The sequence below is a fragment of the Cynocephalus volans genome, chromosome 12 (assembly GCF_027409185.1).
Source record: "Cynocephalus volans isolate mCynVol1 chromosome 12, mCynVol1.pri, whole genome shotgun sequence".
Taxonomy (NCBI): domain Eukaryota; kingdom Metazoa; phylum Chordata; class Mammalia; order Dermoptera; family Cynocephalidae; genus Cynocephalus; species Cynocephalus volans.
Genome location: NC_084471.1, coordinates 27127889 through 27144591, shown reverse-complemented (window position 1 = coordinate 27144591; position 16703 = coordinate 27127889). Strand labels below are relative to the sequence as shown.

The following is a 16703-nucleotide window of genomic DNA, read 5'->3' as shown; positions in this document are numbered from 1 at the left end:
TTGTATGATTTTGTATTCAAGATGGAGAAAGATAATTAAAATATGTTATTACTTCTGTGTTAATGGAGTGAAGTAAAAGGCATTTCTATTTCATTTAATTATGGATTGTGAGTTGGGAGAAACACGAATGGGAATGTTTCCTATATTATCACATCAAGAAATAAAAATCCTAGAAAAAGAAATCCCTCCTACTCATAATAGTAACCAAACCATAAAACAGAATAGAGATGTACAAGAACTGTATAAATATTTACTGAGGGTGTAAGACTTAAGTATGAAGCATATGTTCCAAAATGGTAAGATTAAATAATGAAAAATACTGGTTCTCCCCATATTTTTATATTTAACATAATCCTAAACATATCCCAATAAGATTATTCTTGGAAGAAAACAAAATGACTAAAACTCATCTAGAAGAAGAAACAAAAAAATATTCCCATACATTCTAAAATAGGGGCTGGCCGGTAGCTCACTTGGGGAGAACAAGGTGCTGATAACACCAAGGACAAGGGTTCAGATCCCCGTACCAGCCAGCCACCAAAAGAATAAATAAAGAAAAATATATGTGTGCATGGGGGAGGAATAAAGAAAGAAGTCTTTCCGGATATTAAAATATACTATAAAAAGAACATAATTTAGAGTGTACCACATTTGGGAAAAAAAAATATAAAGAGCTCAATAGAAGAATGGGAAATTCCAGATTTAGACACTAATACTAAACAAAACTTTGAAACATATAAAGAAAATCATATATATAGTGAAGAAAAATATTTTTATTTTTGTGATGTAATCTATACAGTTAATATAAATAGATATCAAGTTGGTCTCAAGAGTTGAAAATGTTAATTTATCACTTAGTAAACTGATATTGTTTTCCTTAACTGATTCAGAAGCCATCTTTTAACAATGAAAATGTAATCAACCAACTGGACAGACACCCTAATCACAGAGAACCAGTATCAATAACACTGAAAAAAGGATACACTGAAATGATAACTGTCAAAATCAACTTCTGTCCTCAAGGTTATAACAAAACATTGATAAAGAAAGGAAAATAAATTCTTTATTCTTTTACATGGAGAAATAACTTGTATGTGGTACAGGGATTAGCAAGTATAATGAACCACAAAGGAAATGATACCCATATTTATAATATAAAGAAAGAAAAAAAGCTTATTTTATTTATACCTGCTGGAATTTGATACAAAATATACATAAAATAAAATATGAAGTACCCAGATGTATCTCAAAAATATTATTAAAATCATTTTTTCTGAAAAGAAGACTTTGCTAATATCATTCTGGATTTCCAGAATTTTTGAAAATTAACTTTTCTCTAACAGAGAACTTAAATTACTGTTTCACAGAATGTGAACAACTATAATTAATATATGCCTGCCTTGGAACAGTAATTAGAAAAAAGGAAATATTCACAGACTAAACTCACTAATGCAAAGAAACAACTCTATTAAAAGTGTCATCTGCCTTCATGAAAATTTTCAAGTGGGCAATTACTCTGTTTGATATATATATGTGTTTAATTATGTGCACAAACACACATACACAAGAATTTTTATTTATTTTTTAAGGGCCGAGCCCGTGGCGCACTCAGGAGAGTGTGGCGCTGGGAGCGCAGCGACACTCTCACCGCGGGTTCGGATCCTATAGAGGGATGGCCGGTGCACTCACTGGCTGAGTACCAGTCATGAAAAAGGCAAAAAATGAAAAAATAAATAAATAAAAAATAAAATGGTTACCTCCATTGATATCCGTCTGTGTATACGATTTCTGAGACAGACACCTGTAGGTGACTGGACTTCATCAGATGATGTCCCAGAAGCTTGGTCACTCTCACCATCTGATCCCATTTTAAGATTTTCGTGAACAATATCTATATCAGAAAATGAGAACATAAGTCACCTTAGAAGAGATGTATCACTACAAATAAGATGTATTTAGTTTAGTAGTCTTTCCACCAAATAATGTGCCACTGGGTCTACAGCCAAATGGTGCTAGTTCTTCAAATATTCTTTTTAAAAGTTTTTAAAAGCTGCTAATGCAGCTTTCCACCTTCTCAATGTTACAATCAAAAAATTATTCATGAATATCTACATTGTACCAGAACTACAAAAACAAGCTTATAACCTTCAAAAGCCCAAAAATCTGTTAGTAGCAAAAATATATTTATATTATAATATAAGGTGGTTTACAGTATATGCTTAATAGAGAGTAAAGTTAAATGGGAAGTAGAGGGGAGAGAGATTAATTCCACCTGGGAATATTAAAAATAAACTCGTATACTTATATACCTGCTTATATATTTGCATTTGTCAGTCATTCTCTAATTCATCTAGCAAGAGTAGCCCACTAGAAACAAATGCTAGATTTACCACTATTCCTCTCTACACAATTATTCATTCCCCCAAAAGCATGGTGTTTTATGATGCAGTGCCTTTAGCACACTTTTTTCTCATCTGTAAGAAATGCCTCTCCCCATTTTATCAACGTAGTGAACTCAGACTTATTCTTCAAAACTAGGCTCCCGTGTCATCAACTCAGTGAAGTCTTTTCTAATCTCAGACACAGCTGACTACTGTGTCCATCCCCATGGCACTGAAGAACATTTTTATTTCACATGATTTTGCACCACATTATGAGATCAGGACAGAATTTGGCTTATTCACTTTTATATTTCCATACCTTAACAAATTGCCTGGCACTCAGAAGGTGCTCAGCAAATATTCAAATGAATTGAACAATAACTAAAAATCAAGGACTAAGTAACTGAACCTCTTTTTCAAATGAAATATTAAATGAAATATCAGTGTGTAAGACAATTGGAAGTAGTATTTTAAAAGTATAAATTTAAACTTTTAGTGAACAGTATTTACGCACAAAAATATGAGAAGTGCTTTAAGAAAAAATTGAACTCAAGAGTCTCACATCAAATCAATCTTAGAATTCACTTTTTTTCTGTATTTTTGTATTGGTAACTCAGTATTAAGAAAATTCTGACCCATTATTCATAAGCAGTTGCAAATGGTAATGGTTTTTAATAGCTCAATATGTAATTTAAGAATTCACTTCAATTACATGGAGATATCTGGAAAAACTTTATGCTGAGATCTGAATAAAAAATTAACTTGGCAGCAAAAGTCAATGTATTGGAGATTGATTCCTAACCTGAAATTCCTAACTAAAATTTAGTATCTAACACATCTGAGGTCATGTATTCTTTTCTGTCAAACTTTCAAAATGCTAAAGATAGTGTAACCATGCCTTCCACTTCCAGCAAAATCTGAAAATCTCCCTTCCTCGAGGAAATGTTGACTAAAATATAGTACTTTAAAATATACAACTGAGTTTGCAAGAACGTATGGGAATTACCCAGGAAGCAAAAACAAGAGAGAACTGAAAACCCAAGCTGTTATACATAAATTGACTCTTTCACTTTCTTAGAAGGGATTGCCAATCTTAGTAAAAAGGTGCTTGGGTTTAGCTGCCACACTGGGACAAAAGATGAAATCTCTGGCATCTGAGTTGCAAATGAGACCTTCCCATAGAAAGGCCCAATTCTCAAAGTGCTATCTTTGAGAATGAAAGGACAGACTTAAAAAAAGTTGTCCTGTTGCACAAGGACTACAAAGGAAGCTTATCTCAAACTATGAGTAAGTACTTGAGTACCATCTGACTCAATCAAGAAATTACTCAAGTCATTAACAAACAGTGTAGTTCTGACATGACTTTGGTCAGTATTTTCGTTTCTGTCAAGACAAAAGTGAAACAATGAGGGCTTATGTCAGAACTTCACTCATTTGTCAGTGGGGTGAGAGATTTCTTTGCTGAACCAGGTAACAGTTTTTGAAAACTAGAAGAATAATTACTTGGTCAATTTTTGTCCTTTTCACAATGTAATAGCTATAGACACAATGGACTTTTAAATTTAATCTGCATTAGTAACACATTAAACACCATTTTTTTAAGTCTAGACCAAGGGTACAGAAGAAGCATGTCTTGTTTTTGTATGACACCTAAGCTAAAAATATTTTTTGCACTTTTAAAGGGTTATTAAACAAAGAAGAATATGCAACAGAGACTATATGTCCACAAAACCTAAAAAATTTACTAATTGGCCCTTTATAGAAAGTTTTCAAAGCCCTAGTCTATAAAATCAACTAAACAATAAGCCAAGCCCTGATCTGTAGAGTGTTCTGATTTCCATTGGGTAGATACTCCCTCTATGACCAACTTCAAGCTACCAACATGACATCACTGAGCATGTAGATAGGAAGAAATGTGCAGTAGCACACCATTACAAAGTATTTTGACTGCAGAGATACAACAGAGATAAATAACAGCATAGATAATAGTAAAAGATAGGAAGTAAAGACTTTTGAGTATCCATTACCTTTGTTTTTAACTTAGCTTAATTACAAGTTTACATAATTTAAAATTTAATAATAGCTATGTTTAACAACCAGCTTACAAAATTCCTGAAAATTTAACAATTATCTTTCATCATCCAGTGTGAGCCAATTCCAGCACACCATTCTGTAGGGTTGCACCTACAGAGATAAAGGCTATGTACATTTCCCATACATAAAACCCCACTCTAGATAAACTAATACAACCAAAATTAAAGAAACACATGAGGAAATAGTCTTCCATGGCAAAAGTCAGCAGATAAGCAAGCAGTGGAATAAAACCCTCAGGAACTTCAGGCCTAATAAGATTATAAAATAGTTATGCTTAAAATGATTTTAAAAATCAAAATATGATAAATAAGACACCATCAAAAAAGACCAGTGAAATATACAGACATAAAATAAATAAACAGAAACATATATTTTTTCCTGAATATTCAGGAAATAGTCACAGAAGAATAACAACTCAGGTGATAATAGTATATTATCAATCATTGCACTGGACTATCATATGATGATGATCTGAAGAGTTACTAAGGTATGACCCTAAAGCAAGCACTGTTGCAAGCGGCCATTCTTCTTGAAATTTTACATCCATTTCTCACAGGGTTCATTTCCTTCCTGATGGACAGGTTTTCAAATATTACTTCTCTTAATGTCAGCACTATTATCTCTCTAGAACCTTCCATCTTTCTGCTGTCCCTCCTACTCTCAACTTCATTTTTATCTGGAAAGAGCAACAAAAGATGGCTGACTTCCATATAACTAAAAACGATGTATATGACCTACAATCAGAAAGTTAAGTACAATACACAAATAGTCAAATTACCTAATCTGCTTCCATTTCTGGGCATTGCCATGAAGGAGCCAAGGCTTCCTCCAATAACACTGTGTGGTCTCCGCAATGGGGGCTTCTTGAAAGACCCTGTGTACTGGTGGAGGAAGGAATGCATACTGTGAGACGTTGGAGGCCTGCCATTCTTCACAATAGGCTCTGTGGTTCACAGTAACCAAAAATCATTCCATCATCAGCCGAAGATCCAGGATCACAATGAGAAGGACAGAGAAAGCAAAACAGAAAACAAAACAAAAAGTTGTAAGAGAAATCATTACACTCAACTTCATTTCTTTGGCTACCTATACAAGGTACTAGAATTGAAATAATTTCTATGAAAAAGTACTTATAGAAAATACTTTAATATTTGAAGTTAGTCTAATAACTCTCCATTTCTTATATTCCCCAAATTGGTTAACAACCACAAGACTACTAATATAACCCACCAATTTTTGATCAACTTGCTTAGTTTAACATATCTCAATATTGTTTGCATTCTACTCCTCCATTCACTGACCACTTAGCCTGTATGTGCCTTATGATTAAGCAGGGTATAGAATATAAAAGACATGGTCCTGGCCTAAACAAACTTATATCCCTACATGCTGGACATGCAAAATGGTAGGTCAATTAGGAATAAAACAGAAGTATTTAAGTACACATCCATATATAGAGACTCTGAATTTATTCCTCCAAATTTGGGATTCTTAATATAAAGACTTTTTAAACAATCACAGACCCATAATTATGGAGGAACACTAAAGTATAATACTTAAAAGTTATTTAGTTATAAATGGGGGAGTATCTGTTTTGTAATATTTACAAGGAATCTCATGATTCCTTTACACCTCCAAAGAAGAGCTCTGATATAGGTTAAGAACATGACGAGTCTTCTCTGACACACATTAGCCCTTTGTATGAGAACTACATTACATTTGTATTGGTAACAAAGAATTTTTAAAAACTGGGCTGCTCTGAATACCTTCTTCTATAAAACAGAGCCAATTCTTCCTCTGTAGCTGACAATCAGGCATAAAGACACCACCCAATCAGGGGATTCCCCCTACCTGTCAAGATTTATCAAACACCAAGAACAGGTTGGCAGGAGGAGGTGGCGGCTCTAAGCCATGCTTCTCTCACAAGAAAATGTTAGGAACCACAAAACAAGACCAGGGTATGAGCCCAGAAAAAATGGACCAATAAGGCCCCTTGGCCTGAGCCTCTACTAATACTGGGTGCCTAAAAAGAGAGGGGAGAGGTAAAAGTGTCCTCAAGGCTAAACCATCTAATCTGGGTAGAAGACAGAGGTAGGGGCAAATGCCTAACTAGTAATGGAGAACATGTGTCCAAAGTCTTCCATGGCCTGTACATTCCTTGGTAGTAGCTGACTAATCTAGGATTTGGGGGAGTTAGTTCAGTTGGTTAAAGCATGGTGCTGATAACACCAAGGTCTCGGGTTCGATCCCTGTACCAGCCAGCTGTGAAAAAAAGGATTTGGGGATCTTAATTTAAGACTAGTAAAATAATCAATGATTTCATAATGAATGAGGAGGGGCTATCTGATATAAATGCATAAATAAACAGTTATAAACAATGTGGGCTAACATAGGCTAGAGCATACAATAAAATTTCTCTTTCTAGGTTATAGTATTTCATATCTAGAATCATAATAAAACAAATATATAAATATTCTGCTTATAGAAAACATTTATTTTTGTTGCTTTGTAAAGTTTTTCTGGAGAATATAATTTGACTGTCCTGGGGAATATAGCCAAAAAAAAAAAAAAAAAGGCGGGGGGGGAGTGTATCATATCATAAATACATTCATTCATTCAATGGATATTACTGTGTGCCTACTATTTGATATACATATTCCAGGCACTGGGCATCAAAGGGTAAACAAAATAAAGTACTACTCTTTGAGAGCATAAAATTTAATGGAGGGAAAACAAACAAACAAACAAAAATCAGATGATGATACATGATATGCAAAAGATTAAAGTAGGGATGTGATAGAAATGAGGAGCTAGCTATTTTACATTGGATATTGAGGAAATTCTCCCTTCAGAGATATTTTTAACAGAGATATAAATACAATGAAGAGCCAGTCATGGGAAGATAGGTGGGTAGTAGATAAGAAGATACTCCAGACAGAGGGAAAAGCTATAGCAAAAAACGACATGTGGCAGAGTCTGACGTGTTAGAGCAGTGCTCCTCAAACTTTAATGTGCTGCAGAATCACCTTCAAGGATCTGTTAAAACACAAGACTGCTGGTCCTCATCCCTAGACTTCCTGATTCAGTAGGTCTGTGGAATCTAAAAATATGCATTGCTAACAAATTCCCAAGTTGATGCAGACATTGCTGGTCTGAAGAGCACACTTTAAGAAACATTGTGTTAGAACAGAAAGAAGGCAAATGTAGCTATAGTACATAATTGTGAGGGGAACAGTGGTACTAGGTGAGGTCACAGAGAGAAGCAGAGAACAAATCATTCAGCACTTTATACATCACCATAAAAGTTTGAGGTTTATTCTGAGATTGGAAGCAGTTATGGTAGCTTTGAAGCAGGGGAGTGATATGATCTGACTCATGTTTTAAAACTAATTCCTGTGAGGGGTTAGAGATAGTGGGAGCTAAGGCAATGGAGATGACTATAAAAGGGTAACACAAGAAAAATCTCTTTGCGGTGATAGAATAGATCTTTATCTTGACTGCAGGAGTGGTTACACAAATCAACATGTGATAAAATAACAATGAATTAAACTTTTTCCAATACCAATTTCCTGGGTTTGATAATGTCCTATAGTTACATAATATGTAACCAATGGGAAGAACTGGGAGAAGAGTACAAGGGACCTTTCTGTACTATACTGCAACTTTCTTCGAATTTATAATTATTAAAAATAGATTTTTAAAAAATCACTTTGGTTTCTATTGGAGAACAGGTGATAGAGAAGCAACATTAGACGAAGGAGACTATTGCAGTACCTAAACAACAAATGACAGTGGCCCGGACTAGAATGCCTATACTGAAGAAGAAGAGCAGCAGGCAGATGTGGGATATATTACAAAGGCAGAACCAACAGGCCAGCACACATGGCTGCAAAATTATCTTCACACATACTCCCCCAACCCAGCTTTTAGAGAAGAATTATATTAAAAACACCTATCCAAAGGATATTTTAAAATCTCCAGTAGAGCAACTGTTAAAAATATATGAAATATGATACATAAAAAGACTATAATTGGAATCGTGTATCAATTTATATGAATGACTATCAAAATAAGAATTTGTAAAAGTTATTTATGTGGTAAGTTTAAAGGAAGCAGGAATGGTAGGAGAAGAAAGAAGGGGAGAACAGGAAGGTAATGGAGAGAAAAGAATCAAGGACAATTCCTGGGTTTTGTAGCTTTAGTAACTAGTGAAGTGAGGAAAGTCTGAATAGAAGCAGATTTTGAGGGAAAGAAATCTAGAATTCTGACTGATCATATTAAGTTTAAGATTCCTATTAAACATCTATGCAGTAGAAAAGTCAAGTAGGCATTTATGAATCTAGAGATCCAGACAAAGATCCTAACTGGAGATAAAGATTTAGGAGTAGTCAGCATACATGGTAGCTGAAATCATAGGAATGCAGTAGGTCACTCAAGGTCACTACTGTATAGATAGAGAAGAGTGGGGCCCATGAGAGAGCCATAAAATATTTTAACATTTCCAGATTTTGACAGCAATTAACTGGACAATTCAATAAGATAATAATACTCTGTATTTTTAAATAACGGAAATCTTGAAGACATTTTGCTAAGTGAAATAAGCTAGACAAAAAAGGACAAATATTATATGATTCCTCTTATATAAGGTTCCGAGAATAGGCAAATTCACAGAGACAGAAAGTAGAACAGTGGTTACCAGGGCCTGTGGGAGGGGAGAATGTGGAGTTACTGTTTAATGGCTACAGAGTTTCAAGTCTGGGATGATGAAAAAAGTTCTAGAAATGGACAGTGATGATGGTTGCACAACAATGTAAAAGTACTTAATGCTGCTGAACTGTATACTTCAAAACGGTAAATTTTGTTATGTATATTTTACTACAATTAAAAAAAAAGTAACAGAAATCTATATGAAAAACTGCAATAGATCTTTCTTATTCTATAAAGTAATTAGTTCCAAGTAAGGATTTCCAGTGATTTTTAACAACACAATATGGCAATCATGATTCCACCGAGAAATGCTATCTGGCATCTTATTTATTTTGATCTTCTGATTATGTGACCTACTATGATCAGGAACATTCAATTTCTTGGTCCACCTCATAGCCTTACCCATTCCCCGCTCCCGAACCTGCTCTTTTAAGTACTACTACCAGTCTGATTCTGTTCTTTTTTTTTTTTTTTTTTTTTTTTAAATATGGCTTGACATTTATTTGAAAGAGTTTTGTATTTTTTTCTCTTTTTTTAAATTTTTTTTTATTTTTTTTATTTTTTTTATTTTTTTTTTATTTTTTTTAAATTTTATTTTGTCGATATACATTGTAGCTGATTAATGCTCCCCATCACCAAAACCTCCCTCCCTTCTCCCTCCCCCCCTCCCCCCGAACCATGTCCTTTCTGTTTGTTTGTTGTATCAACTTCAAATAATTGTGGTTGTTATATCTTCTTCCCCCCCCCCCCGGTTTGTGTGTGTATGTGTGTATGTGTGTGTGTGAATTTATATATTAATTTTTAGCTCCCACCAATAAGTGAGAACATGTGGTATTTCTCTTTCTGTGCCTGACTTGTTTCACTTAATATAATTCTCTCGAGGTCCATCCATGTTGTTGCAAATGGCAGTATTTCATTCGTTTTTATAGCTGAGTAGTATTCCATTGTGTAGATGTACCACATTTTCCGTATCCACTCATCTGATGATGGGCATTTGGGCTGGTTCCAACTCTTGGCTATTGTAAAGAGTGCTGCGATGAACATTGGGGAACAGGTATACCTTCGACTTGATGATTTCCATTCCTCTGGGTATATTCCCAACAGTGGGATGGCTGGGTCGTATGGTAGATCTATTTGCAATTGTTTAAGGAACCTCCATACCATTTTCCATAGAGGCTGTACCATTTTGCAGTCCCACCAACAATGTATGAGAGTTCCTTTTTCTCCGCAGCCTCGCCAGCATTTATCGTTCATAGTCTTTTGGATTTTAGCCATCCTAACTGGGGTTAGATGGTATCTCAATGTGGTTTTGATTTGCATTTCCCGGATGCTGAGTGATGTTGAGCATTTTTTCATATGTCTGTTGGCCATTTGGATATCTTCCTTAGAGAAATGCCTACTTAGCTCTTTTGCCCATTTTTTAATTGGGTTGCTTGTTTTCTTCTTGTAAAGTTGTTTGAGTTCCTTATATATTCTGGATATTAATCCTTTGTCAGATGTATATTTTGCAAATATTTTCTCCCACTCTGTTGGTTGTCTTTTAACTCTTTTAATTGTTTCTTTTGCTGTGCAGAAGCTTTTTAGTTTGATATAATCCCATTTGTTTATTTTTCCTTTGGTTGCCCGTGCTTTTGGGGTCGTATTCATGAAGTCTGTGCCCAGTCCTATTTCCTGAAGTGTTTCCCCTATATTTTCTTTAAGAAGTTTTATTGTCTCAGGGTGTATATTTAAATCCTTAATCCATTTTGAGTTGATTTTAGTATACGGTGAGAGGTATGGATCTAGTTTCATTCTCCTGCATATCGATATCCAGTTATCCCAGCACCACTTGCTGAAGAGGCAGTCCCTTCCCCAGTGAATAGGCTTGGTGCCTTTGTCAAAGATCAGATGGCAGTAAGTGTGAGGGTTGATTTCTGGATTCTCTATTCTATTCCATTGGTCAGTGTGTCTGTTTTTATGCCAGTACCATACTGTTTTGGTTATTATAGCTTTGTAGTATAGCTTGAAGTCAGGTAGTGTTATGCCTCCAGCTTTATTTTTTTTGCTGAGCATTGCTTTGGCTATTCGTGGTCTTTTATTGTTCCATATAAATGTCTGAATAGTTTTTTCCATTTCTGAGAAAAATGTCTTTGGAATTTTGATGGGGATTGCATTGAATTTGTATATCACTTTGGGTAGTATGGACATTTTCACTATGTTGATTCTTCCAATCCAAGAGCATGGAATATCTTTCCATCTTCTTGTATCCTCTCTAATTTCTCTCAGCAGTGGTTTGTAGTTCTCATTATAGAGATTTTTCACCTCCTTGGTTAACTCAATTCCTAAGTATTTTATTTTTTTGGTGGCTATTGTAAATGGGCAGGCTTTCTTGATTTCTCCTTCTGCATGTTCACTATTGGAGAAAAGAAATGCTACTGATTTTTGTGTGTTGATTTTGTATCCTGCTACTGTGCTGAAATCATTTATCAATTCCAACAGTTTTTTTGTAGAGGTTTTAGGCTGTTCGATGTATAGGATCATGTCATCTGCAAACAGGGACAGTTTGACTTCATCTTTTCCAATCTGGATGCCCTTTATTTCCTTCTCTTCTCTGATTGCTCTGGCTAGTACTTCCAACACTATGTTGAATAGGAGTGGTGAGAGTGGGCATCCTTGTCTAGTGCCTGTTCTTAAAGGAAAAGCTTTCAGCTTTTCCCCATTCAGGATGATATTGGCAGTGGGTTTGGCATATATGGCTTTAATTATGTTGAGATACTTTCCCTCTATACCTAACTTATAGAGGGTCTTTGTCATGAATGAGTGCTGAACTTTATCAAATGCTTTTTCAGCATCTATAGAGATGATCATATGGTCCTTGTGTTTGAGTTTATTAATATGGTGTATCACATTTATTGATTTGCGTATGTTGAACCAACCTTGCATCCCTGGGATGAATCCCACTTGATCGTGATGAATAATTTTTCGTATGTGTTGCTGTATTCTGTTTGCTAGTATTTTAGTGAGGATTTTTGCATCTATATTCATCAAGGATATCGGCCTGTAGTTTTCTTTTTTGGTTATATCTTTACCTGGTTTTGGTATCAGGATGATGTTTGCTTCATAGAATGAGTTTGGGAGATTTGCGTCCATTTCAATCTTTTGGAATAGTTTGTAAAGAATCGGTGTCAATTCCTCTTTGAATGTTTGGTAAAATTCTGCTGTGAATCCATCTGGTCCTGGGCTTTTCTTTGTTGGGAGCCTTCTGATAACAGTTTCAATCTCCTTTATTGTTATTGGTCTGTTCAAATTTTCTACGTCTTCACGGTTCAGTTTTGGGAGCTTGTGTGTGTCCAGAAATTTATCCATTTCCTCCAGATTTTCAAATTTGTTGGCGTATAGTTGTTTATAGTAGTCTCGAATGATTCCTTGTATTTCAGATGAATCAGTTGTAATATCGCCTTTTTCATTTCTAATTTTTGTTATTTGAGTCTTCTCTCTTCTTTTTTTTGTTAGCCATGCTAATGGTTTGTCAATTTTATTTATCTTTTCAAAAAACCAACTTTTTGATTCGTTGATCTTTTGAATTGTTTTTTGGTTTTCAATTTCATTCAGTTCTGCTCTGATCTTAATGATTTCTTTCCGTCTGCTAACTTTAGGATTGGATTGTTCTTGTTTTTCTAGTTCTTTAAGGTGAAGTGTTAGGTTGTTCACTTGCCATCTTTCCATTCTTCTGAAGTGAGCGTTTAATGCAATAAATTTTCCCCTCAATACTGCTTTTGCAGTATCCCACAGGTTTTGGTATGATGTATCATTGTTTTCATTAGTTTCAATAAATTTTTTGATTTCCTGCTTGATTTCTTCTTGGACCCATATGTCATTAAGTAGAATGCTGTTTAATTTCCATGTGTTTGTATAGTTTCCAGAGTTTTGTTTGTTATTAATTTCTAGTTTTAATCCATTGTGGTCTGAGAAGATACATGGGATAATTCCAATTTTTTTGAATTTATTGAGACTTGATTTGTGACCTAATATGTGATCTATCTTGGAGAATGATCCATGTGCTGATGAGAAGAATGAATATTCTGAGGTTGTTGGGTGGAATGTTCTGTAGATATCTGCCAATTCCAATTGGTCTAGAGTCTTGTTTAGATCTTGTGTTTCTCTACTGCTTCTTTGCCTAGATGATCTGTCTAATATTGACAGTGGAGTGTTCAGGTCCCCTGCTATTATGGTATTAGTGTCTATTTCCTTCTTTAGGTCTAATAGAGTTTGTTTTATAAATCTGGCTGCTCCAACATTGGGTGCGTACATATTTATGATTGTTATGTCTTCTTGATGGATCAGTCCTTTTATCATTAAGTAGTGTCCCTCATTGTCTCTTTTTATGGTTTTTAGTTTAAAGTCTATTTTGTCAGATATAAGAATAGCCACTCCAGCTCGTTTTTCTTTTCTGTTTGCATGGTAAATCTTTTTCCATCCTTTCACTCTTAGTCTGTGTGAATCTTTATGGGTGAGGTGGGTCTCTTGTAGGCAGCATATAGTTGGGTCCTGCTTTTTGATCCAGTCAGCCAGTCTGTGTCTTTTAATTGGGGAATTTAAGCCTTTAACATTAAGAGTTGTTATTGAAAGGTGTTGATTTATTCCTAGCATTTTATTGGTTGTTTGGTTGTCTTAGGTGTCTTTTGTTCCTTGCTTTCTGATTTACTGTTTGGTTTCTTTGTTTGTTGGTTCCTTAGGTTGTAGATAGTGTTTTTGTTAGCTTGTTTTCTCTTCATGAATGCCATTTTTATTGTACTAGCAGGTTTAGATTTTTCTTAGGTTTTTATGGCAGTGGTAGTTATTTTTCAGGAACCAAACCCAGTACTCCCTTGAGGATTTCTTGTAAGGGTGGTCTTGTGGTAGTGAACTCCCGCAGTTTTTGTTTGTCTGAGAAATATACTATTTGCCCCTCATTTCGGAAGGATAGCCTTGCAGGGTAGAGTATTCTTGGCTGGCAATCTTTGTCTTTTAGTATTTTGAAAATATCATCCCATTCCTTTCTAGCTTTTAGGGTTTGTGATGAAAAGTCTGATGTTAACCTGATTGGGGCTCCCTTATAGGTGATTTGACGCTTCTCTCTTGCAGCTTTTAAGATTCTCTCTTTGTCTCTGAGTTTTGCCAATTTGACTATGACATGTCTTGGAGAAGGCCTTTTTGGGTTGAATACGTTTGGAGATCGTTGAGCTTCCTGGATCTGAAGATCTGTGATTTTTCCTATACCTGGGAAGTTTTCTGCCACTATTTTGTTGAATATGTTTTCAATGGAATCTCCATTTTCCTCCCCTTCTGGAATACCCATGACTCGGATATTTGAGCGCTTGAGGTTGTCTGATATCTCTCTCAGATTTTCTTCCATGTCCTTGATTCTTTTTTCTTTCTTTTTGTCTGCTTGTGTTATTTCAAACAGCCCATCTTCAAGTTCAGAGGTTCTCTCTTCAACTTCGACAAGCCTGTTGGTTAAACTCTCCGTTGTGTTTTTTATTTCGCTGAATAACTTCTTCAGTTCAGCAAGTTCTGCTACATTTTTTTTCAGGACATTGATTTCCTTGTATATTTCCTCTTTCAGATCCTGTATACTTTTCCTCATTTCATCATGATGTCTAGCTGAGTTTTCTTGTATCTCATTCAGTTTCCTCAGAATTATCACTCGAAATTCCTTGTCAGTCATTTCAAGGGCTTCTTGTTCTATAGGATCTAGAGTATGAGATTTATTAACTTTTGGTGGTGTACTTTCTTGATTTTTTGTATTTCTGGTGTCTTTTTTTTGGTGTTTATTCATTGTGGCAGGGGGTTTCACAGTCCACCGGTTTAAGACTAATGACTAACTAGGATGTTGCTGTGGTTGCCAATTTGGTATGGCTCCCGCCGTGACTGCTCAGTTGGCCTCTAGTGTCTTGTGTGTGTGGTTGCCTCGGGTCTTGGGCTTCTCCGGGGATCCACCTTTCTGGTCAGCTTGGACTCTGCTGGGCTGGTGGATCACGTACCACAGGGTGTGTGATCTCTGTTGAGCTTTCACTTTCTGTACAGGACTTCTCCCCGTTCCGTGTGCTCTGGCCCAGGCTGTTAGATCGTGCAGTGGCGACCCCACCGGGTGTGTGGTTTCTGTCGAGTCTCCGCCTCCCTGGCCGCACGTCTCCCCCCTCTGTGCACACTGTGCTGGGTTGGGGCGTGTCTTCTGCACCCCTCGTCTATCAGCTGGGCCTTCAAGACCCTGCTCAGCACCGCCTCGCCCAGGAAGTCTACCAGGTTTCTGCTAGGCACAGACGACCGGTCTCTCTGGGTGCCTTTGTAGCACTGTGTAGATCTTTCTCGGGTCTTGTTCACCTTTGTATCCCCCCGGTATAAACCGAGTCTAGTGCCCGCCTGCAGCCTGCTCTCCGGCAGGTTCAAGCGGACCTGGGAACTCTCCTACCACACTATTCCCAACCAGAAATTCGTTAGGCTTTTTTCCAAACTGGTGGTCGCAGAGATGGTATCTGCCTCCCAGTAACAGGAAGTTTACCGGGGCCGGAGTCCAGGGTGTGGTGGAGTGACAGTCGGCCCGCCCGTACTTCCTAGCCCTCCCAAAACTGGTCGGGACGCCCCACACCCCCAGCCCCGCCAGAGAACCGTGGAGGGAGTGGGAGAGGAGGTCGGCCCGCAGGGTCCGGAAAGCCCCGCGCCAGGCCAAGCAAATGGGCTCAGTGATGGCCGAGCAGGGCGGAGCTGCCCGCACCTGGGAAAATGGAGGCAGCACCGGGGCAGTGAGTGGCCTGGTGGTGCAGGCGGGGAGCCTCGTGGGCATCCACCCCCCGAACAGAGCTGTGCCAGGGATCACTCACAGTGCTGTGCCAGGTCGGGCGCTCGCTCTGTCTCTGGTTTGTTGCCTTCCGTGTTCTCGGCGCTGCCGCCTCGGGCTGTTCAGTCGCGGCGCCGCTCGGGCGCTCCCAGGAGTCTTCTTTAATGCCGGCCTGAAACCTCGAATCCTGGATAGGGCAGCTGGCCGCCTTCAGCGCGGCCCCGGCCTCCGGGATCCTGGCTGCATCCACAGCAGCCCTGGCGCCGTGTTCCCTGTTTCAAGACTCACTTTTGCAGCTAAGAATCAGTTCTTTTCCTGCTCCACACTTCAAAGCTGTTGCCTGTAAATGAGGCAGCCTCTCCTGCCGGGGGCAAAGTGGCGTTGAGCCCCCACGACCGGCCAGCAGCAGCAGTCCTCCCTTAAGAGATGGCCAGAGGAAGGTCCACAAGTTTCCCGGCTGCCTGAGGCCCAGTGGCCACCTTTTCCACCTCAGCTACTCCGCGCCAGCCGCCGCAGCCGCCGCAGCCGCCGCCATCTTGAAACTCAGTCTGATTCTGTTCTAGACCCTACATACATCCAATGGAGTTTGTGCCTTCAACCTCAACCTTTCATGGACCTTGGGCTATCTGTAGGAGGTAGCACTACTTACAACCCCCTATGTTATCTATTATTGTCAAAACACTGTCACTGCTACCATGTATCCACTTACTGTCAAAAACAAACCA

The 16703-nt window shown here is 37.6% G+C and overlaps 1 protein-coding gene across 2 annotated transcripts in view; it reads right to left on the bottom strand.

The window, feature by feature from the left end:
* Positions 1 to 16703, bottom strand: part of CDK17 (cyclin dependent kinase 17) — a 104393-nt gene that overhangs the window by 27575 nt on the left and 60115 nt on the right. For both annotated transcript variants that reach the window (XM_063074595.1, XM_063074594.1), the window contains exons 3-4: positions 5254 to 5418; positions 1758 to 1891 (exon numbers count right to left, since the gene is read on the bottom strand). In XM_063074595.1, the coding sequence (XP_062930665.1) occupies positions 1758 to 1891; positions 5254 to 5418 (299 nt within the window). The remainder of the gene's footprint in view (positions 1 to 1757; positions 1892 to 5253; positions 5419 to 16703) is intronic.